This window comes from Clarias gariepinus, chromosome 5 (genome assembly GCF_024256425.1).
Source record: "Clarias gariepinus isolate MV-2021 ecotype Netherlands chromosome 5, CGAR_prim_01v2, whole genome shotgun sequence".
Lineage (NCBI taxonomy): Eukaryota > Metazoa > Chordata > Actinopteri > Siluriformes > Clariidae > Clarias > Clarias gariepinus.
This window is the reverse complement of record NC_071104.1, coordinates 9,030,189-9,046,861: the sequence shown is the minus strand read 5'-3', so window position 1 is coordinate 9,046,861 and position 16,673 is coordinate 9,030,189. Positions and strand designations below refer to the sequence as shown.

The 16,673-nt window shown below is 37.1% G+C and overlaps 1 protein-coding gene across 1 annotated transcript; it reads left to right on the top strand.

Moving 5' to 3' along the window:
* Positions 1-34: 34 nt before the first annotated feature.
* nmi (N-myc (and STAT) interactor) lies at positions 35-7,391 on the top strand. Its single transcript, XM_053496283.1, has 9 exons — positions 35-193; positions 2,037-2,084; positions 3,532-3,690; positions 4,250-4,366; positions 4,588-4,768; positions 5,492-5,598; positions 5,705-5,891; positions 6,542-6,645; positions 6,857-7,391. Exons 1-9 carry the CDS (start codon positions 167-169, stop codon positions 7,061-7,063), a joined length of 1,137 nt encoding a protein of 378 aa, XP_053352258.1. The 5' UTR covers positions 35-166; the 3' UTR covers positions 7,064-7,391.
* Positions 7,392-16,673: the final 9,282 nt, after the last annotated feature.

Sequence of the window (16,673 nt, the reverse complement as noted above, 5' to 3'; positions counted from 1 at the left end):
ACTTTCGCTTCAGTCTGGGAGGGAGAGCCTGACTTCCTCGAAATTCTCCTCCCGTGTGTGTGTGTGTGTTTGTGTGGACGGACAGCGACGCGAATATTACTAAGCGTTTTTTTTTTTTCAGTTAACGTTTGTGTTTTCGGAGGGTTTTGTATTTTTTTTTTTCATCATGTCGGGGAAAGAGCTGAACGGAGAGGTACGGTACAGTACGGGACAGGACGGGACAGACTCACACAGTTAGCGTCAGAACACACAGTTAGCATCAGAACTTAGCAACCAGGCGACACCAATCCTCATATTTGTGCCTGTAATTAGTTCATATAGGATTCTTTACCTATCAGACACTCAATTTCATCGATAAAATGTCTGTATTTCACTTATAGAAAGTGAGTGGAGCATGTTTGAATTAGTTCATGTATAGTAGCTGTTTGAATACATTACACCTCACTGTTCTTTTACTGTACATTGTGCTTCCTTGTCAAAACATGCTACCATACAGTAGCTCAGACTGATACTGTAGATTTGTCATTATCCTATCGAACAATGCTTAATCTACTATAACAGTGAGAAGAGCATGATTTAATATTTTATTATAACATGGATCATGTATTGGAGTTTTTACAGGTAGCGTATTTTAATAGATAAACATCCCTATCTAATGATGCTCCTAGTAGATAATAAACAAAATGAATGAAACTAAATGGTCGCAAATGTTTTGGCCTTTTCATGTACAGATCTAAAAAAATTATCTTATTCATTCATCATTTACTGTATACCACTTTATCCTGTATACATGATTGTGGGGGGCTTAGACCCTATCCCAGGAGACTTACTGTAGGGTACGACATTACACCTCATATGTTGTTTACTTTCTGACCCATTATGCTTCCTTGTCGAAACATGCTACCATAGCACGAACTGATACTGTAGATTTGTCACTATCCTATCGAACAATGCTGAGAGGTAAATCTACTATAACAGTGAGAAGAGCATGTTTTAATATTTTATTATAACATGGATCATGTATTGGAGTTTTTACAGGTAGCATATTTTAATAGATAAACATCCCTATCTAATGATGCTCCTAGTAGATAATAAACAAAATGAATGAAACTAAGTGGTCGCAAATGTTTTGGCCTTTTCATGTACAGATCTAAAAAAATTATCTTATTCATTCATCATTTACTGTATACCACTTTATCCTGTATACATGATTGGGGAGGGCTTAGAGCCTATCCCAGGAGACTTACTGTAGGGTACGACATTACACCTCACATCTTCTTTACTTTCTGACCCATTATGCTTCCTTGTCGAAACATGCTACCATAGCACGAACTGATACTGTAGATTTGTCACTATCCTATCGAACAATGCTGAGAGGTAAATTTACTATAACAGTGAGAAGAGCATGATTTAATATTTTATTATAACATGGATCATGTATTGGAGTTTTTACAGGTAGCGTATTATAATAGATAAACATCCCTATCTAATAATGCTCCTAGTAGATAATAAACAAAATAAATGAAACTAAATGTTCGCAAATGTTTTGGCCTTTTCATGTGCAGATCTAAAAAAAAATTTTAAAAAAATAAAAAATGCAAACACTGGGTAATTTAGGGTGTTTTTATTGTCCTAAAACATCACAATGGGCCAGCATTTAACAGTTTTTCACCTGCTGAAATATTCTCTTAGTCTCTCATATATTTTCCAACAAGTGCTGCTAGGAAAAGTTTCTGGACCAATGCAATTGCAGTCTAGTTTTAAGGAAAATAGCACAACAGCAAGGCAGTTAAATATATACAGTATATATTTATTTATTAATCAAATAATCAGGAAGCTAAAAAATACCCCTTAAACTGCAGAAGGTGTTTATAGCCCATACTTCTTTTAGCTCATCCTCAAGACGACTTAGTTATGCAGACTTCTGGGGTGTTAACATGATTTGGTGGCTTAAGTTACATCATATAACTTTAGCCTAACTGTTTTCTTTATATATCAACCTTTATGTAACTTTTTACTATTTGTTTTCCAAACAGCTATCAAAAGAGATAAGTGACGCCATGGATGAGCTGGAGAAATGGAAAGTATGTTTAAATCTATATCTTTTTTCACCAATCTTTATATTTTGTCATTTTTGAACAAAGAGAAAACTGATTTTGATAGGTTATATGGTAATTTAATCTATTTTCACATTCAGGTTTAATTATGTTTATTAATATTTTTTTGTATTCTTACACTCTTAATGTTGAATAATGTGGGTCTCGTTATATCACAATCATTTACCTGTCACATAATCTTTTTTTATAGTAATAATGCAGTCTTGTCACATACATGAAGGATGTCAAAATACATAGTGTACAAGGAGTCTATAAGCTGCCAACAAATGAAAAATATAAATAGTGAAAAACATACTTTGGTCACAATTGCAGTAATGTATGCATTTACTGCTGCACAAGTGGAAATTAAAAATACTTTTATATAAACACAAAATTGAATAATTTTTTTGAGGGGGACATTTTATTGCGGTCATAAAGGTGATGCACACTTCAGTAAATATCAGTCATACATGTATGGCTGCTTTAATTTCTGCAAACCACCAGATGTCGCTGTGCCTCCTAAAATAAACCATTCAAAGGTCAATAATTTTTGACACAAGTGTAAAAATGCTTTCTACTAGGCATGGGAATCACCAGACACCTCCTGATATCATCTAATCATGGATCGTATTATGATACCTAGGGGTTGATTCAATTAAAATTGTAATTCTATAAGTATTACGATTTTATAAATATCCAATCCAAAAATCAGACCCCCTCCTCATTTTGTCACAATTTTAAGAGCTTGAACCTTGAAAAAATAATTGTCAACTGCGAGCACAGCGCAGTCACTGTGTGCAGCCTCTTACACGCGCATGCACAACTTCTAGTGCATGTGTTTCAAGACCAAATAGTGGCCGTGGTGATTTGAGACTGGTGTAAAAGTGTTTAATGACACCACAGCTTCTGATAGTGTAACACCTTAAAAATACATTCCTGTCGCTCCATTTAGAAGCTCATCATTTAGGACTTATCTTCAATGAAGACGTTTTAATAGATAACATTAAAACATATAAACCAATGTTTAGAATCAAACACCAGTTAACCTAAAAATAAAACAAAACAGGAGTGAAGATGAGAAAGAGAAAAAGAAAAAACCAAGAGCTTAAATAACAGGACTAATCAAATTAACACCTGTGACTGAACAGAGAAACTACGGACACCCATGTCTAAATACAAAGTCTAAAACCATAAAGGTTGAGTGTGAGGTTCCAAGGGATCGCCCTGATAAGTGTACATCAGATAACTGATAACCTGCTGAGAACTGAGTTACGTTATAGAGTAATGACAATATACACGATACAAATATATTAAGCTATTCACTAGTTTTCATTATTTTTGCTTTTATTTAATTGTTTTGTAGAAATTTTAAATTTAATCATTACAAGGGTTGTTATTATTATTATTTTTATTATTATTATTCATTCTCTTTTAGAAATTAGTGGAGGTTGCAGATACAGAAAAATCCAGATTGCTTCTTGAGAAAATGGACTCAGATGATAAAAAGAAAAAAGCCATGCAGGAGACTACAGACTTGATGCATGCTGAAGAGCAGATGGCAGAGAGCTTCAACAAAACAAAAATGAATATACAGGTATACTGGATACATTAACACCACATATAAATGAATGTTTAAAACGTTTCAGAAAGGTGATGCTTTCCCTCCTTAAAAGGATTTTTCCCCTAACCCTTAAAAATGCGTTTCTGTTGCGCCACTCGGAAATTTCTGTGCTCGGTACAAAATCGCTTATATCGGTTATATATCGGTTCATCGCTAATAGAAATGCAAAAAATATTTTTGATTTTGGAGTCAGTGTGGCGATTCGTGAATCAACAAACAGAAGAATCGCCCTTTATAACTGAACAGAATTTTTTCCCCATGTCTAGTTTTAATAGTTTAAAGCCTGTAAGGAACTTAACTGCTTCAGATAAATCAAACAGAAAACATAAGTGCTATTGTATTGGATCTAAGATGTATCAAACTATTTGTTTATTAATAATATTCATGTTAATAGTGTAAATACTACATCTTGCTGAAATTTGGCTAATTTATGCAATAATGCAGATTTAACTACAGGACTAAAATCTTATTTAGAAACCTACTAGCAGTGTTTTGCTTTTACTCGATATTAAGACATTTGTTTCTCTTTTAGGTGGAAATAGATAATATGACAAGAGCTAACCAGGACCTGGAGAGAACACTAGAGTCCTATAAGGAGCAGCTGAGAGCTAAACAGGCTGAAACAGACAATCTGCAACGGAGATTTAAGGTACTGCCTGGCTGTGGATCTGTGCTTGGGATTATATGATGGAATTAACTAAAACAGCACAAGAGGGCAGTACAGACCATTGTTCTGTAATTATAGCCAATTTTGTTATCACTTCATGAAAGATGAGAATACAAAAGTCAAGTTTAACAACTAAAATTGAAAAAGTGAGCATTACGATAGAATCGGATTGAGATCACTGTGTTGTAAATATATTTTCTCAGATCAAAGCTCAGATCCCTGAGAAAAGAATGAAATTTACTCGCGTCGAACAAAACGAGGTAGATGAGCATGAGGATCAAGAGGAAGCTGATCAGGAGATTAAGGCAGTGTTCACCATCATCCAGAGACCCTCCGTCCTGTTGAAAGGTGGCGAAGCTCTCATCACGTTTGAGGAAGAGAAAGGTAAAGTCTGAAACAGCATCTTGTCTATACGTAGAAATGTTGAACATGATAGAACAGATTTTTAGACACATCGCTGCAATGGACTATATGGATTGTGTTATTTCTAGCATTGCCGATTGTGTTGTGCTGTAGGGAAGAACCTTACCTTATCATGTGTAATGCCCCCAATAAAAGGGCCGTCCTGGGTTCTCTTAACAGAAATTTCAACGTAAAAAGTTATACTAATTAATTTCACTTCTAGATGTGACCATACATTTTAAACATAAAAATAACATAACCTGTATACGAGAATAACATACTTTACAAACAGTATACAGTATATATAAATACATGCCATTTACATAACACTGACTGTATACAGGGTCACGAGGGGCCTGGAGGCAATTCCAGGAGACTTAGGGCACGAGGCGGGGTACCAACACTTTGCAGGGCACATGCACATAAACACAGGCTGCGTTCCATTTTAAATGCAGACAGACCCAAGGCAGGAATCAAACCCAGACCCTGGAGGTGCGAGGCGACTACACTATCGTGCCTCTTCAGTTCAAACACATATCAGATAAAAGATTTTTACTTGAAGTATTGCACTCACATTGCACACATCTACACATCCAAACAGAAAATACAGAAGAAGCCAGAAAATCCCATGGTAGGACGTCTTAAATTTAATGTACATCCACTCATATAACCCGATGCTCACTTTTCACTCGTACTGTCTTTAAGTGGCGGATCAGATCCTCAGGCTGCCGAAGTGCACTGTGACCTGCGACACAACCAAGAGTGAAGTAAAACCAGGCACCTTAAATCTTGAGCCCTCTGCGAAGTTTGAGGTACAGCACGTTCCCGTCACATCTTTTCATCCTTTTTCGTATTTCAGTACAAGATAAATGCTCACTGAAGCCAGTGCTGTTTCTGATCTGTATCTCTTCTCTACAGGTTCACATTAATGTGTCCAAAAGGACCATCGAGTTCTCAAATGCTGATGCTTTTCTGTCTGAGGAAAGAATGAAAGACCGCTTGGAGCTCGGTTTCTCAAAACCAAGCCGTGGTGGAGGCGAGGTGGAGAGGATAGAATATGACATGAAGACCGGAGCGGGCCGTGTTACCTTCCTCAATACTGGAGGTCTGTATGTGGTACACATTACTCTTGTGTACATGTACGGTATGACATAATCCCTTTGCATAGTGGGATTTTTCAGCACTAGATGGCAGTAAAACATAGTTGATGGTAAAGTATTTCAAGTCCGTCGATATTATCGTGTTAACACATGATTATTTTAGAAATTTCAACATGTTGCTTTTTTTTACACGAATTAATCATATAACCAAGTTTGACCATAATGGCTTTCCATAATCCCAGCGTGGTTACCCGGCTGTGTGTGATAACGTCACGTTTATCACAGATAATAAGATGTCTGAGGAAACATCATCAGGTTTGCTGAACGGCAAGTTTCATTACAGTATTAAAACCTTCAAGATTGGTTTGGATAAAACCAAAGTTGTGTGATCGAACTTCCATCAAGGGGAACTACTTTTACAAGAATACATTAAATATAAGCCGGTTCAGGCTCAGGCAGCTAAAGCTCTAGGGTTATTGATTTTCAGATCTAAGGATCAGGGTTCGAGCCCCACTGTTGGTGGGTTGCCACACCCCGTACTACCCAACCACTGAATACAGTGCAAGTGCTATTTAAGAGACATTTTTGCTTGGGATATCATGTCTTAATATGATAATTCATTTATTTCTTTATTTATTCCCCCCCCCATTTATAGTTGCAGAGAATTTGGCGCTTAAGGGAGGTTTCTACATGGACTGCCTCAACGAGATGGAACTTAGCGTGGCACCAGTCTATGACTACCAGCTGAAGAAGTTTCAGGTGTGTTGATTAAAATATGTTTTAATCTGCAACTGGCCTCCAACTTTGCTTCGATTCTGAAGTATTTTGCCACTTTCTACCTTATCGGTCTACCTACCTCTGATTACGAAGCCTTTCGGTCGAGAAATTCTAAGCAATGTTGTGTAATGCTGCGGTCTTGATTAACCCATCTCCTGCTGTTATTTACCGGGTGACATGTGCTCCATTCTAGACCTTCTTAGGAGTACCGAAGCGTACAGTTCTGCTCAGAGGCATTCAGAATACGAGCGATGAAGAAGACATTCAGGACCATTTGGAGATCCATTTCCAGAAGCCCAGCAACTATGGTGGAGAAGTGGAGAGCATTAAATATGTCCCGCATGGCAAGAAAATGAAAGCGTTCTTCAGCGAAGACTGCAGTGAAGCGGAAGGCCAATAAGCTGAACATCTGCACACATCTGCACAGAGCTCTTAACAGCTGAGAAAAACAAGCCCTGTTATACAGTAGATCTTTTCCTATACAATACATAACGCAGGTATATCTAGTATCATCAGTTATATCTTTATTAAGGACTGGGGTATAATTTGTCCTTTCTTAAAACAGAGTAAACTCTATTAGCTTGAACAAATATTGATGGATTTCTAAACAATACTATGATTGGAGACAGGTCGTGCTAAGTGACACCATTTTTGACAATTAGTTTTTTCTTCTTTGCTTGTCTTTAAGCTTGATATGCTTCTTAAATCATTAAATAAATCTTGCTCTATTCTGGCTGCATTGTATCTGTTAAAACTGCATATGTACAGTACAGTACAGTATATGAAGACATGATGTGTCTTTCTGCATGACCGACGTGATCTCAGTGAAGGCCAATACGACACTGGCTTAAATTCTTCATGGGGATTTCCAAGCACTAGATGGCAGTGCTTAGCTTTAACCCACACCTTTAATTAAAAGGCTTAGATGATAATAAGCTGTATAAACAATCTCAATGCCCTGAAGAATCATCCTGTAGAGAACACATGCATTCGGCAGGAACAAACGCATCACTCTTGAAGATATAATATATATATACACAGTATATTCTATATTCTATAATACAAACATTAAGATGCATGACCATTTTGACGTTTCATGTAAATAACTAAATAAATACAATACGTCTTGTTTTTATCACTGAACCAAAAAGAAATAAATAAAGCAATAGAAAGGAGTAGGTGAATTCATAGCATTAAATATTTAACCTATTCAGGGTCACTTAAATAAGATTAACAGCCTGAGGTTGTAAATAATTAATGTTTTTACAGCGTCAATTCTAGCCCTGGAATAACAGAATCAGCTTTTTGTCCATTTGGTGCCTCTGCTTTCAGGATCTTACTGACCATTTCTGAAAAATAGATTAAATTATAATTAGAGCTCTTTCATTGTAATGGTTCATACTGGAAATAAGAGGTAGACATTCCTCGTTCTGGCGGTAAAGTACGGTATATACCAGACTAAGCCGCTGACTGATGCTAGACATAAAGACTTACGATGGGTTTGGAGATATAGGGCTGTTTAACACACACAAGAGGACTAAAATATGTAGTATGTAATGACTGGGTGTGATCAGATGTTACATCCACAGTATGAAAAAAAAAAATCCTCTTACACTTTAAACCTTCCAAACGCTGACAAGATAAGTGAATGAAAAATGAGGTTGCTTGTGTAGGACTACGGATCTGTCAGTATCAGCAAGTAGGAAAGCTCTCAGGTATCTTCACTAATAAATGTCATCTCTGCAAGATACTGTATATGCATGTGAGAGATGGAAACACATAATGCATTATTTGGATTGAATAGATTTTGAACAGATGCACAAGCAGGATATTTTTATCGCTTTAGTGCTTGAATTGGCGTGTCTACCTGAGATCCTCAAAAACAAGTGGCTAAATATTTGTATGATTTATAAAATAACGGTATTAAATATCAAATAGTCTTTAATAGCTTAAAAAAGTTTATATTAAGGTTATTTTTATGGTACTACAAAGTACAAAGTACTAACAAGAAGACTGGAAGCGTCTTTATCAGTGCAATTGATATCAGGGTATACATTTTCCTTTTATAAATAATGAAATTAAAATATATATATTAATTAAAACATATCGTGGCCAGGAACAAACAAAAAATAATAACTGCACCAGTAGGATTTAAAAATGTCCCAAACACATTACTAGTTGACACTAGGTTAAATAGGAATGACATCTGCTGACACTGCTGTCAGGTGGACTAAAGGAAGGAAGGAAGGATGGATGGATGGACAAATCAAAGGACCAGTGGGAGGAAGAAAGGATGGACTAACAGCAGAAAGTACAGACAGAAAAAATGATGGAAGGAAGAACAGAAAGAAGGAAGAAAGACCAACGGATGGAAAGGGAAAATGGAAGGGAGGATGGAAGGATGGACAGACACAAGGAAGAAAGGAAGGAAAGATTTACAGATTAACAAAAGTGTGGACTGTTGGACAGAAGAAAGGAGGGAAAGATGGATAGATGAACAAATGATGTAAGAAAGAACAGACAAAGAAGGAAGAAAGGAAAGAAAGCCAGATGGAAGTAAGAAAGTAAGGAAAGATGGATGGATAGGAGGAAGGGAGGATAGAGAAGAAAGAGAATTTAGGAAGGAGGGATGGACAGAAGGAAGGCATGAGGGATTGAATTCCTGTATAAATTCACTGATTGCATTTCTGCCCCTGGGTTTATTTGGATGGATTGATGGATGGATGGAAGGAAGGCCAGAAGAAAGAACAGATTGACTGGAGAAAAGAAGGATGGAGGGACAAATGGAAGGACCAAAGTGAGGAAGAAAGTAAGAAAAGAAAGAACGACTGAAAGAAGGAAAGAAAAAAGGATGGACAGACAGGGAAAGATGGACAAAATGAATAGAAGGATGCACTGATGGACAGAAGGATGGAAAGATGGAATGACATGAAGAAAATGATGGTCGTTTCATGTATCAGAGTTAGATCTACATCACTTCTCCATGGAACACAACATCCTCATAAAACCAGAAAGAAACTGCTTTAGGGAACCTGCCAAAAAAAAATCCCAGTGATTAATCCTCTCATGAGCCCCAAATGTGTTTTTTACTGCTTTTAAGATGAATATTCTGTTTATGTCACCAAGCAGTTAATAATTTTATGCACATTTCCCAGTAACCGCCGTGGTTTATTGAGAATGATTTTTGCTGTAAGGTATGGCAGTCCGAGGTTCAGCTATCGGCCCTAAAACACGTGTTGCTTTAAATTTTTCTTCACATCAATAAATAAATAAATAAATAAATAAATAAATTAAAAGGTGTTGCTTATTTATTAAGATCTACTTCATGACGCAGCTCCGTCAGCAAGTCAGCCATCTTCATCACGCAGGAGAATTGGCCTGGATGAACCTCTTCTGAATTATTCAGAGGTGCGGTTGTCACAGATGGGAGGTGCTGTGAAAACGGGTACATTATGAGACAGCAGATTTGGATTTCGGACACGAGGTGTCATTCATGCAACGGATCCTCGTTCTGCTGCCTCATTCAGTTTCCTACAGAATATACACACAAAGATCAAGCAAGAATGCAAATCCCAATGAATACTCTCTCACACTGCACTATATACAGTACAGCCGTACCTCCAATATTACCAATTTCCAACACTATAATAATATTTTCACATATAAAAATAATCAAAACATTTCGAAAAGACAAGTACATGTAATTAAAGTGAAATATGGAATAAACAGATATTAAACCTCACTTAACCTTCATTTATGATTCCTATTTTTTCTCCGCATTGTTGTTTTAAAAATCAAACTGAAAGTGGCTCCGTTTTCTTTCTGCTACCATCTTTGATAACATTCTTGGGACCCATGGTGCTGTCTTTACTAAATGTTGCACAAAATGCAAAAAAATAAAATAAAATAATAAACCCCACAAAAATCATGAGGCAGGGTGTTCATATGCTGTACTACATTATGCAACCTACAGTATAATGCCTTATACAGCATGCACCTGCATTCTCAGCAAATAAAATTCCTGACTGTGCTTGCTCTTCGAGGAAATTAATCAATGACAGGTTGGTATGATTGTTCTCACCACAACAAATTTTTTTTTATGCATTTTTAGCATGGTAATTTGCTAGGGCACAGGATCTTGAAGTGGTTCAATGGTATTGTAGGTTTCTCACCTGCCATGGAGAAGGCAGGTGAGAAACCTACATGGTGGGAGCAGCAGTGAGAAACCTTGATGGGAGCAGTTGAAAGAATAACAACAACTGCAAGAAAATGAGTTTCAAATCATCTCAAACGTATTCATCAAGGGGTAAGGTCAAACATCTTCTAAACACGTACTGTAGAGCGTGCTTTGTGCATGGTGGCATTGTCAGGCTGGAACAAATTTGGGCCACACATACTATAAGATCACAATGGTCAGGTGTGCACAGGTTGTGCAAAGTTTTGATCATATAATGTAGCGGCTACAAAGGAACCAGAAAGAATAATTCACTTTGTAACACATCGTCTTTCAGATGAGATCTTTTATATTGTTAAATAAGATATTCTAAATGTCTGTCTATTATTAGTATTATATTAAGAGGATTGTCTGCTATATATATATATATATAAGTCCCTGTGAGTTAGCTGTTACTATGGAAACACTAATAGAAAAGTCTTTACCTGATATGTTAATTGTGCAGGGTTGTGAAACTGAAATGCAGCAATACGTTAATTTACAGCCAAAAATGAAAAAAAAAAAAAAAAAGTACCCATGGAAATGTTAAGAGTTTGGCACCTGCCATAACAGCAGCAGCAGCAGGCGTCAAGTCAAGCAACACTCTGACTCAAGATCAGACTAAGATGTGATGTAACTTCTGCGAGGATGATTAATGATTAAGGCCATTTTGTGTTCTACGGAGAAATGCCATTTGTGGTGCTTCTAAGAGAAAGTATTCATTAGCACAGTTGGGAAAACTCTGTTCATATAAATAAAGCATAACCTTGTAGCATCTTTTTAAACCAGATATACTGTAGGAAGTGTCTGGTTAGATAAGTCTTAAAGAAAGAAATCACTGGAAGACGTCAATGGAAGACAAGCTTGATTTGAAACAAACGAAGAAAGGAAAAAAAAAAAACAGTCGTATACCCGCACCACCAGGAAATATTTTCTCTTTAAAAATTCATTCGGAGTTGAACAAATCAGTCCCTGGATCTCAAACTTCACTGGCAGTCTAGAGATATCCATCACTGTGTGGTTTCTCAAAGAGCCCACAGAAAAAAAAATCCCTTTGATTGTAGTTCACATGAAATTGGATTCCTAGTTCAAGTAATCCGGAGCTTATAGAGAGACTTGGCCCACACCCTCCTCCAGACGTTTATGGGTCCGCAGAGACAGCTCCGTCACTGGGAAGGGTGCTCATTATAAACGGGTTCCACTGGAGTGTTATTGCATGTGACTGCGCCTCCCTATTAAACCCAAGCTGAAGGCCTCAGAGCGCTCTCCAGTTGATTTTGGAATAACAGTGACTTCACCCAATGGGCCAGACAAACATGGTCTCTTCCAAGGAGAACCTTTCAAATATGATCAGGATTAATGGATGAATGTATGATGTGGGCGCCATTAGGATGGGCTTGCTAGGCTAGCATGGAATGGTTTACAAGTTAAACCCGCACAATAATCATTTTCTTGTTTTTTCCCTAAAGTTTGAACGATATATTGAATTTATCTTTCTATTTAACAATATACAAATAATTAGAGAGACAAGCTTTGAAAACACAACCCAGCTTTTTTTTCCATACCCATTATAGCTGGTCACATGCTAATGTAGACTGAGATTTTTATTTTTTTTTGTCTTGGCTTTGGGCTAATAAGGTTTCAGCCACTCTATGAGTCCATCATTAAAGTGCTCATTGACAGGGGATCAATCTGCCATGGCAACTGCAGGAAGACAGAATGGAAATGGAGTAATCTTTGCACCTGTCTGGCTGATAACGTGGCCTGCTCCACTTCCTGAGTGGCAGATGTATGGAAATCTGCTGTGTTGGAGATTGGAAATGCTAATGAGAATGTCTGCGAGGGAAATCGTCACTTTTGGCATGGGGCGAAGTGCTTATCATCTCTCTCTCTCTCTCAGTCAGGAGGAATTACTCAGTCATAAAGACAAAAGTTAAACCAAAAATTATACCATAATCAGTGCTGCACAATCCGCCCACATCTTACCTGTCTACAGCTTTAAAATACTAAATTACAAATGAGTTTTGCTTTGGCACTTTATCAGACTACACGTTGGATAAGCATCAGAACCGTGATCACTGGTTGAACACCAAGTTTGAAACGCTCGTCTGAGTAAAAGATCAATATACTTCTTATAATCTGTTGTTTTATTCTAGTCTTTAAGGCTGATAAAACAACTTTATGGAAATTCGAGATCATTGGGATTATTAAAGCAGCTGTAAGAGACATTGGCTGGATGTTGCTTGCTAATTTGGACCAGCTTTGGTCCCCTCACTCCATTCAGACCTCTTCTCTCCATTTAAACCTCTCAGAAATGTCTTGGATTTAAGTACCAGAGTGAATTCAGACTTTTGTTCCACATAGAGTGAGGAGTGGAGATTAAAAAAAAAAAAAAAGCAGTGCATTCACATAGAGAACTGATTATATTCCCAGACATACACTTTTAATCTGAAGTAACTTACTGAAAACGGATCTTTGCAATTCAGGGTTGCAATGGCCTTGTTTAAAAGTATGTTTATCATAGAGCTATTTTAACCTGCTAATCAACAGTCTAGGATACTAGGCACTTAATGAATTAATTAGCTACAGTGCCATGAAAAACGATTGTCCCCCTTTTTTTAATGTGTCCTTTTTATGAAATTCGGTATTTTACGCCAGGAAGCACACCTTCTAAAAAGTTCAACTTTTGTCTTATCAGTCTATGGAAAATTTGCCCAGAAGATTTGAGGATAATCAAGATTTTTTTAGGCAAATTTGAGACAAGGCTTTGTGTTCCTCTTGGCAAGCAATGGCTTTCACTTTGGGTCTCTGCCACTTTTGCCATTTTTGACTGTCCCAGTTTCTTTCCTATTGTTGAATCATGAACTTTCCAATCACCTTAACTGAGGCGAGCGATGCCTGCAGATCTTTAGATGTTGTTCTGGGTTCTTTTATGAGCTCGTGGGTGAGTCGCTGGAGTAATTATTTTGTAGGCCGGCCACTCCTGGTAAGATTCTCCAATGTTCCAAGTTTTCTTCATTTGTGGATAATAGCTGTTATCGTTTTCGGTTTGCTGGCGTCCATAAGACTTAGAAATGGCTTGGTTACTGTTTCCAGACTGATACATCTCAGACACTTTGTTTCTTACTGCTTTTGAATTTCTGTAGACCATGTTGATTTTTTAAAAATATTTTAGCATATTTCACTTGGTCAGACTTGTTCTATTTAAGTTATTTCTTTTTTCAACAAAGATCCGGCAGGAATCAGGCCTGGAAGGGGCAAGTGAAGTTTAACTCAGCTTTCCATAAATCACAGTTTTTTTTATGCAAGGGGCAATTACTTTTTCACTTAGAGCCAGGTAGGTTTGGATAGCTTTTTCCCTTAATATATACAGTATATAAAAACAGCATATTGTGTTTATTTAGGGTATCTTTATGTAATATTAAAATTTGTTTAATGATGTGAATTATTTAAGTGTAATAAATATGCAAAATAAAATAAAAAAAGCAAGGAGGCAAATACTTTTTCACAGCACTGTTAGTAAGAATCATGTATGACACATGAAGCCTTAGACGTCACGTAATATGCTGGCAGATGATTTTTTGGATTACTAAATCATTTATTTTATGTACACTTTTACATAAAATACTTGAACCAGATGTTAGTATGTGGCATATAGTTTGAAAAACGGTTTATTTATTGAAACAAAAAAAAAAAAAAATAATGAATGTTTAGAAGAAGTGTAATAGTCTGTCCTATATATTTAGATGTGAATTTAAACCAAACAGTTTGTTCTTTAGGAGTACAAACACACACATGGTTTCTGAGATACACCCTAACTTCCTGTTTGTTTGCTTCACCATCAGATGCGTTATGGGTGAACCATCCTGAAAATGAAAAATTAGAGAAACAAATGTTAATCGACTTGTTCTTACAAATGCTGCGTGCCAAAGTTTGGGGATGATCAGACAAAATTTCTAAAAACAACACAAAAAGGCAGACTTCCTGTTTGAGAAAACACAGATGAATTATATCACTGGCATCGGCACTTTCAAGGGAATTACCGGAATATAAATCTTGATTTGATGAGCTTACTCTAAACAATTTGACTGATACAAGAAATGATTCAGTATCGCGACTACAGTACGCAGTAATTATTGGAAAGTTCCTGGAGAGACAGGAACAAACGTCTGGGTCACCTGGAGACTCCTGAGGCCTAATCAAGGAGTCGAACGGTTTTTATATGCTTCCAATCAAAATCCAAAATCCGCCACATGTTCATCTGGTAATAAAAAAATCTGGACAATTTCGAACCTCCATCAAGTGTACGTAATCTCTTGTGTAATTATTATTATTATTAGTTATTATTTCTTAAAGTTCCAAAAGTTATGCATTACTTAAAGCTACCTCTTCTTATTTTTCCTGTTAATGTAGCTTAGAATTGAATGCAGGTTTCACTTTTAAGCCGGAAAAACTCTTTCTGGATGGAGAAAACAGAATGTGCTTCCTGTGTGCTTTTAAAAAGTCCCCCAAGATGTAAATGATCCAGAATCTGTAGATAAATCTCACTTGATCGCCCAGCTTTTTTGGCTCTGACGTGGAGGCATTCTGATAAAGCCCTGGGTAATCGTTAGCATGTGGGGGTACTACACCCATACTGCTTCCTGAGTCAAGTCTCGTGACACACACACACACACATACACATACACACACGCGTGCACGCGTGCACACCCTCCCTGAATTTCCTCTCTGAGCCATATAATGAGCTCCACATGGTGATTTGACACCATTTCTTTACAGCTGATGTAGGCCGAACCATGCCATTAGGTTTGTTTATTTGAACGTTTGCAATCTTTGTAGTTTTTTTTTTTTTAATTTATGCATACAGTGACTCATGTTCCCAGGAGGGTCAGAGAGCTAGGTTGATTTATTTATGTTGCAATCATGTTGGTTGGTAAAATAAACTGGACATTGAACATCCCTTACCACCCCGGCTTGAAAATCAGCGCATTTAAATCTCTCTTTACGCAGTGTCAAACTCTTTCACTTTTAAAGATATGCAAAAAAAACAAGACAGTAATTTTGCCAATATTAGTTTAAATGACTGATGCAAGCTCTGGTCTGGCTAAAACATCTTGCTTGTTGGGAGAAATGGAGTCTATTTCTCTTACACATACAAACCCTGGTGTGGGGGAGTGATGGATCGATTCACGTGATGTAAATGGACGGAAGTGATGAAGCTTGGTGCTTGTACAGGTTTAAGTATGGATGCCTTTGGCTAGATTGTCCATCAATGCCAAATCTCTGGCTTTAGGCTCCATTAGCCAAAGCTGTTAAGACCAGGTGAGTAGGCCACTGTTGGATCTGGCATTACTTTTTTTTTTTTTTCCTCAAACAACTTGGTGGCTGGGCAGGTGGTAAATGATGACATTGGTGCTCAGAGATATATTGCACATTAACTCTTTATTGCGGCGTAGTCCTTACCAACAGGCAGTCTGCGAACTGGACAATTGCGATGATGGATTTTGCAGAACAGAGACAATATCCAGCGCGTGACAAAGCGCGTGCCAACAGTGATTCACCGTTTTGCTATGGGCTACATTGGGGTGAAGTACTGCTACAGAAGAGGAAATATCTTCCCCAGTACCAACGCGCTCATGTCGGCTCTGTTCTGGAAATGAATATGCAGTGTATATACACTAAATGCTTAAAATGTATTTATTTAATACAAAAGTTTTAATTGCATTGATGATATTATTGACAACATCTTGAGTGAACCAGAATTTAACCTGGTTTAACATATAACTATTATATATTC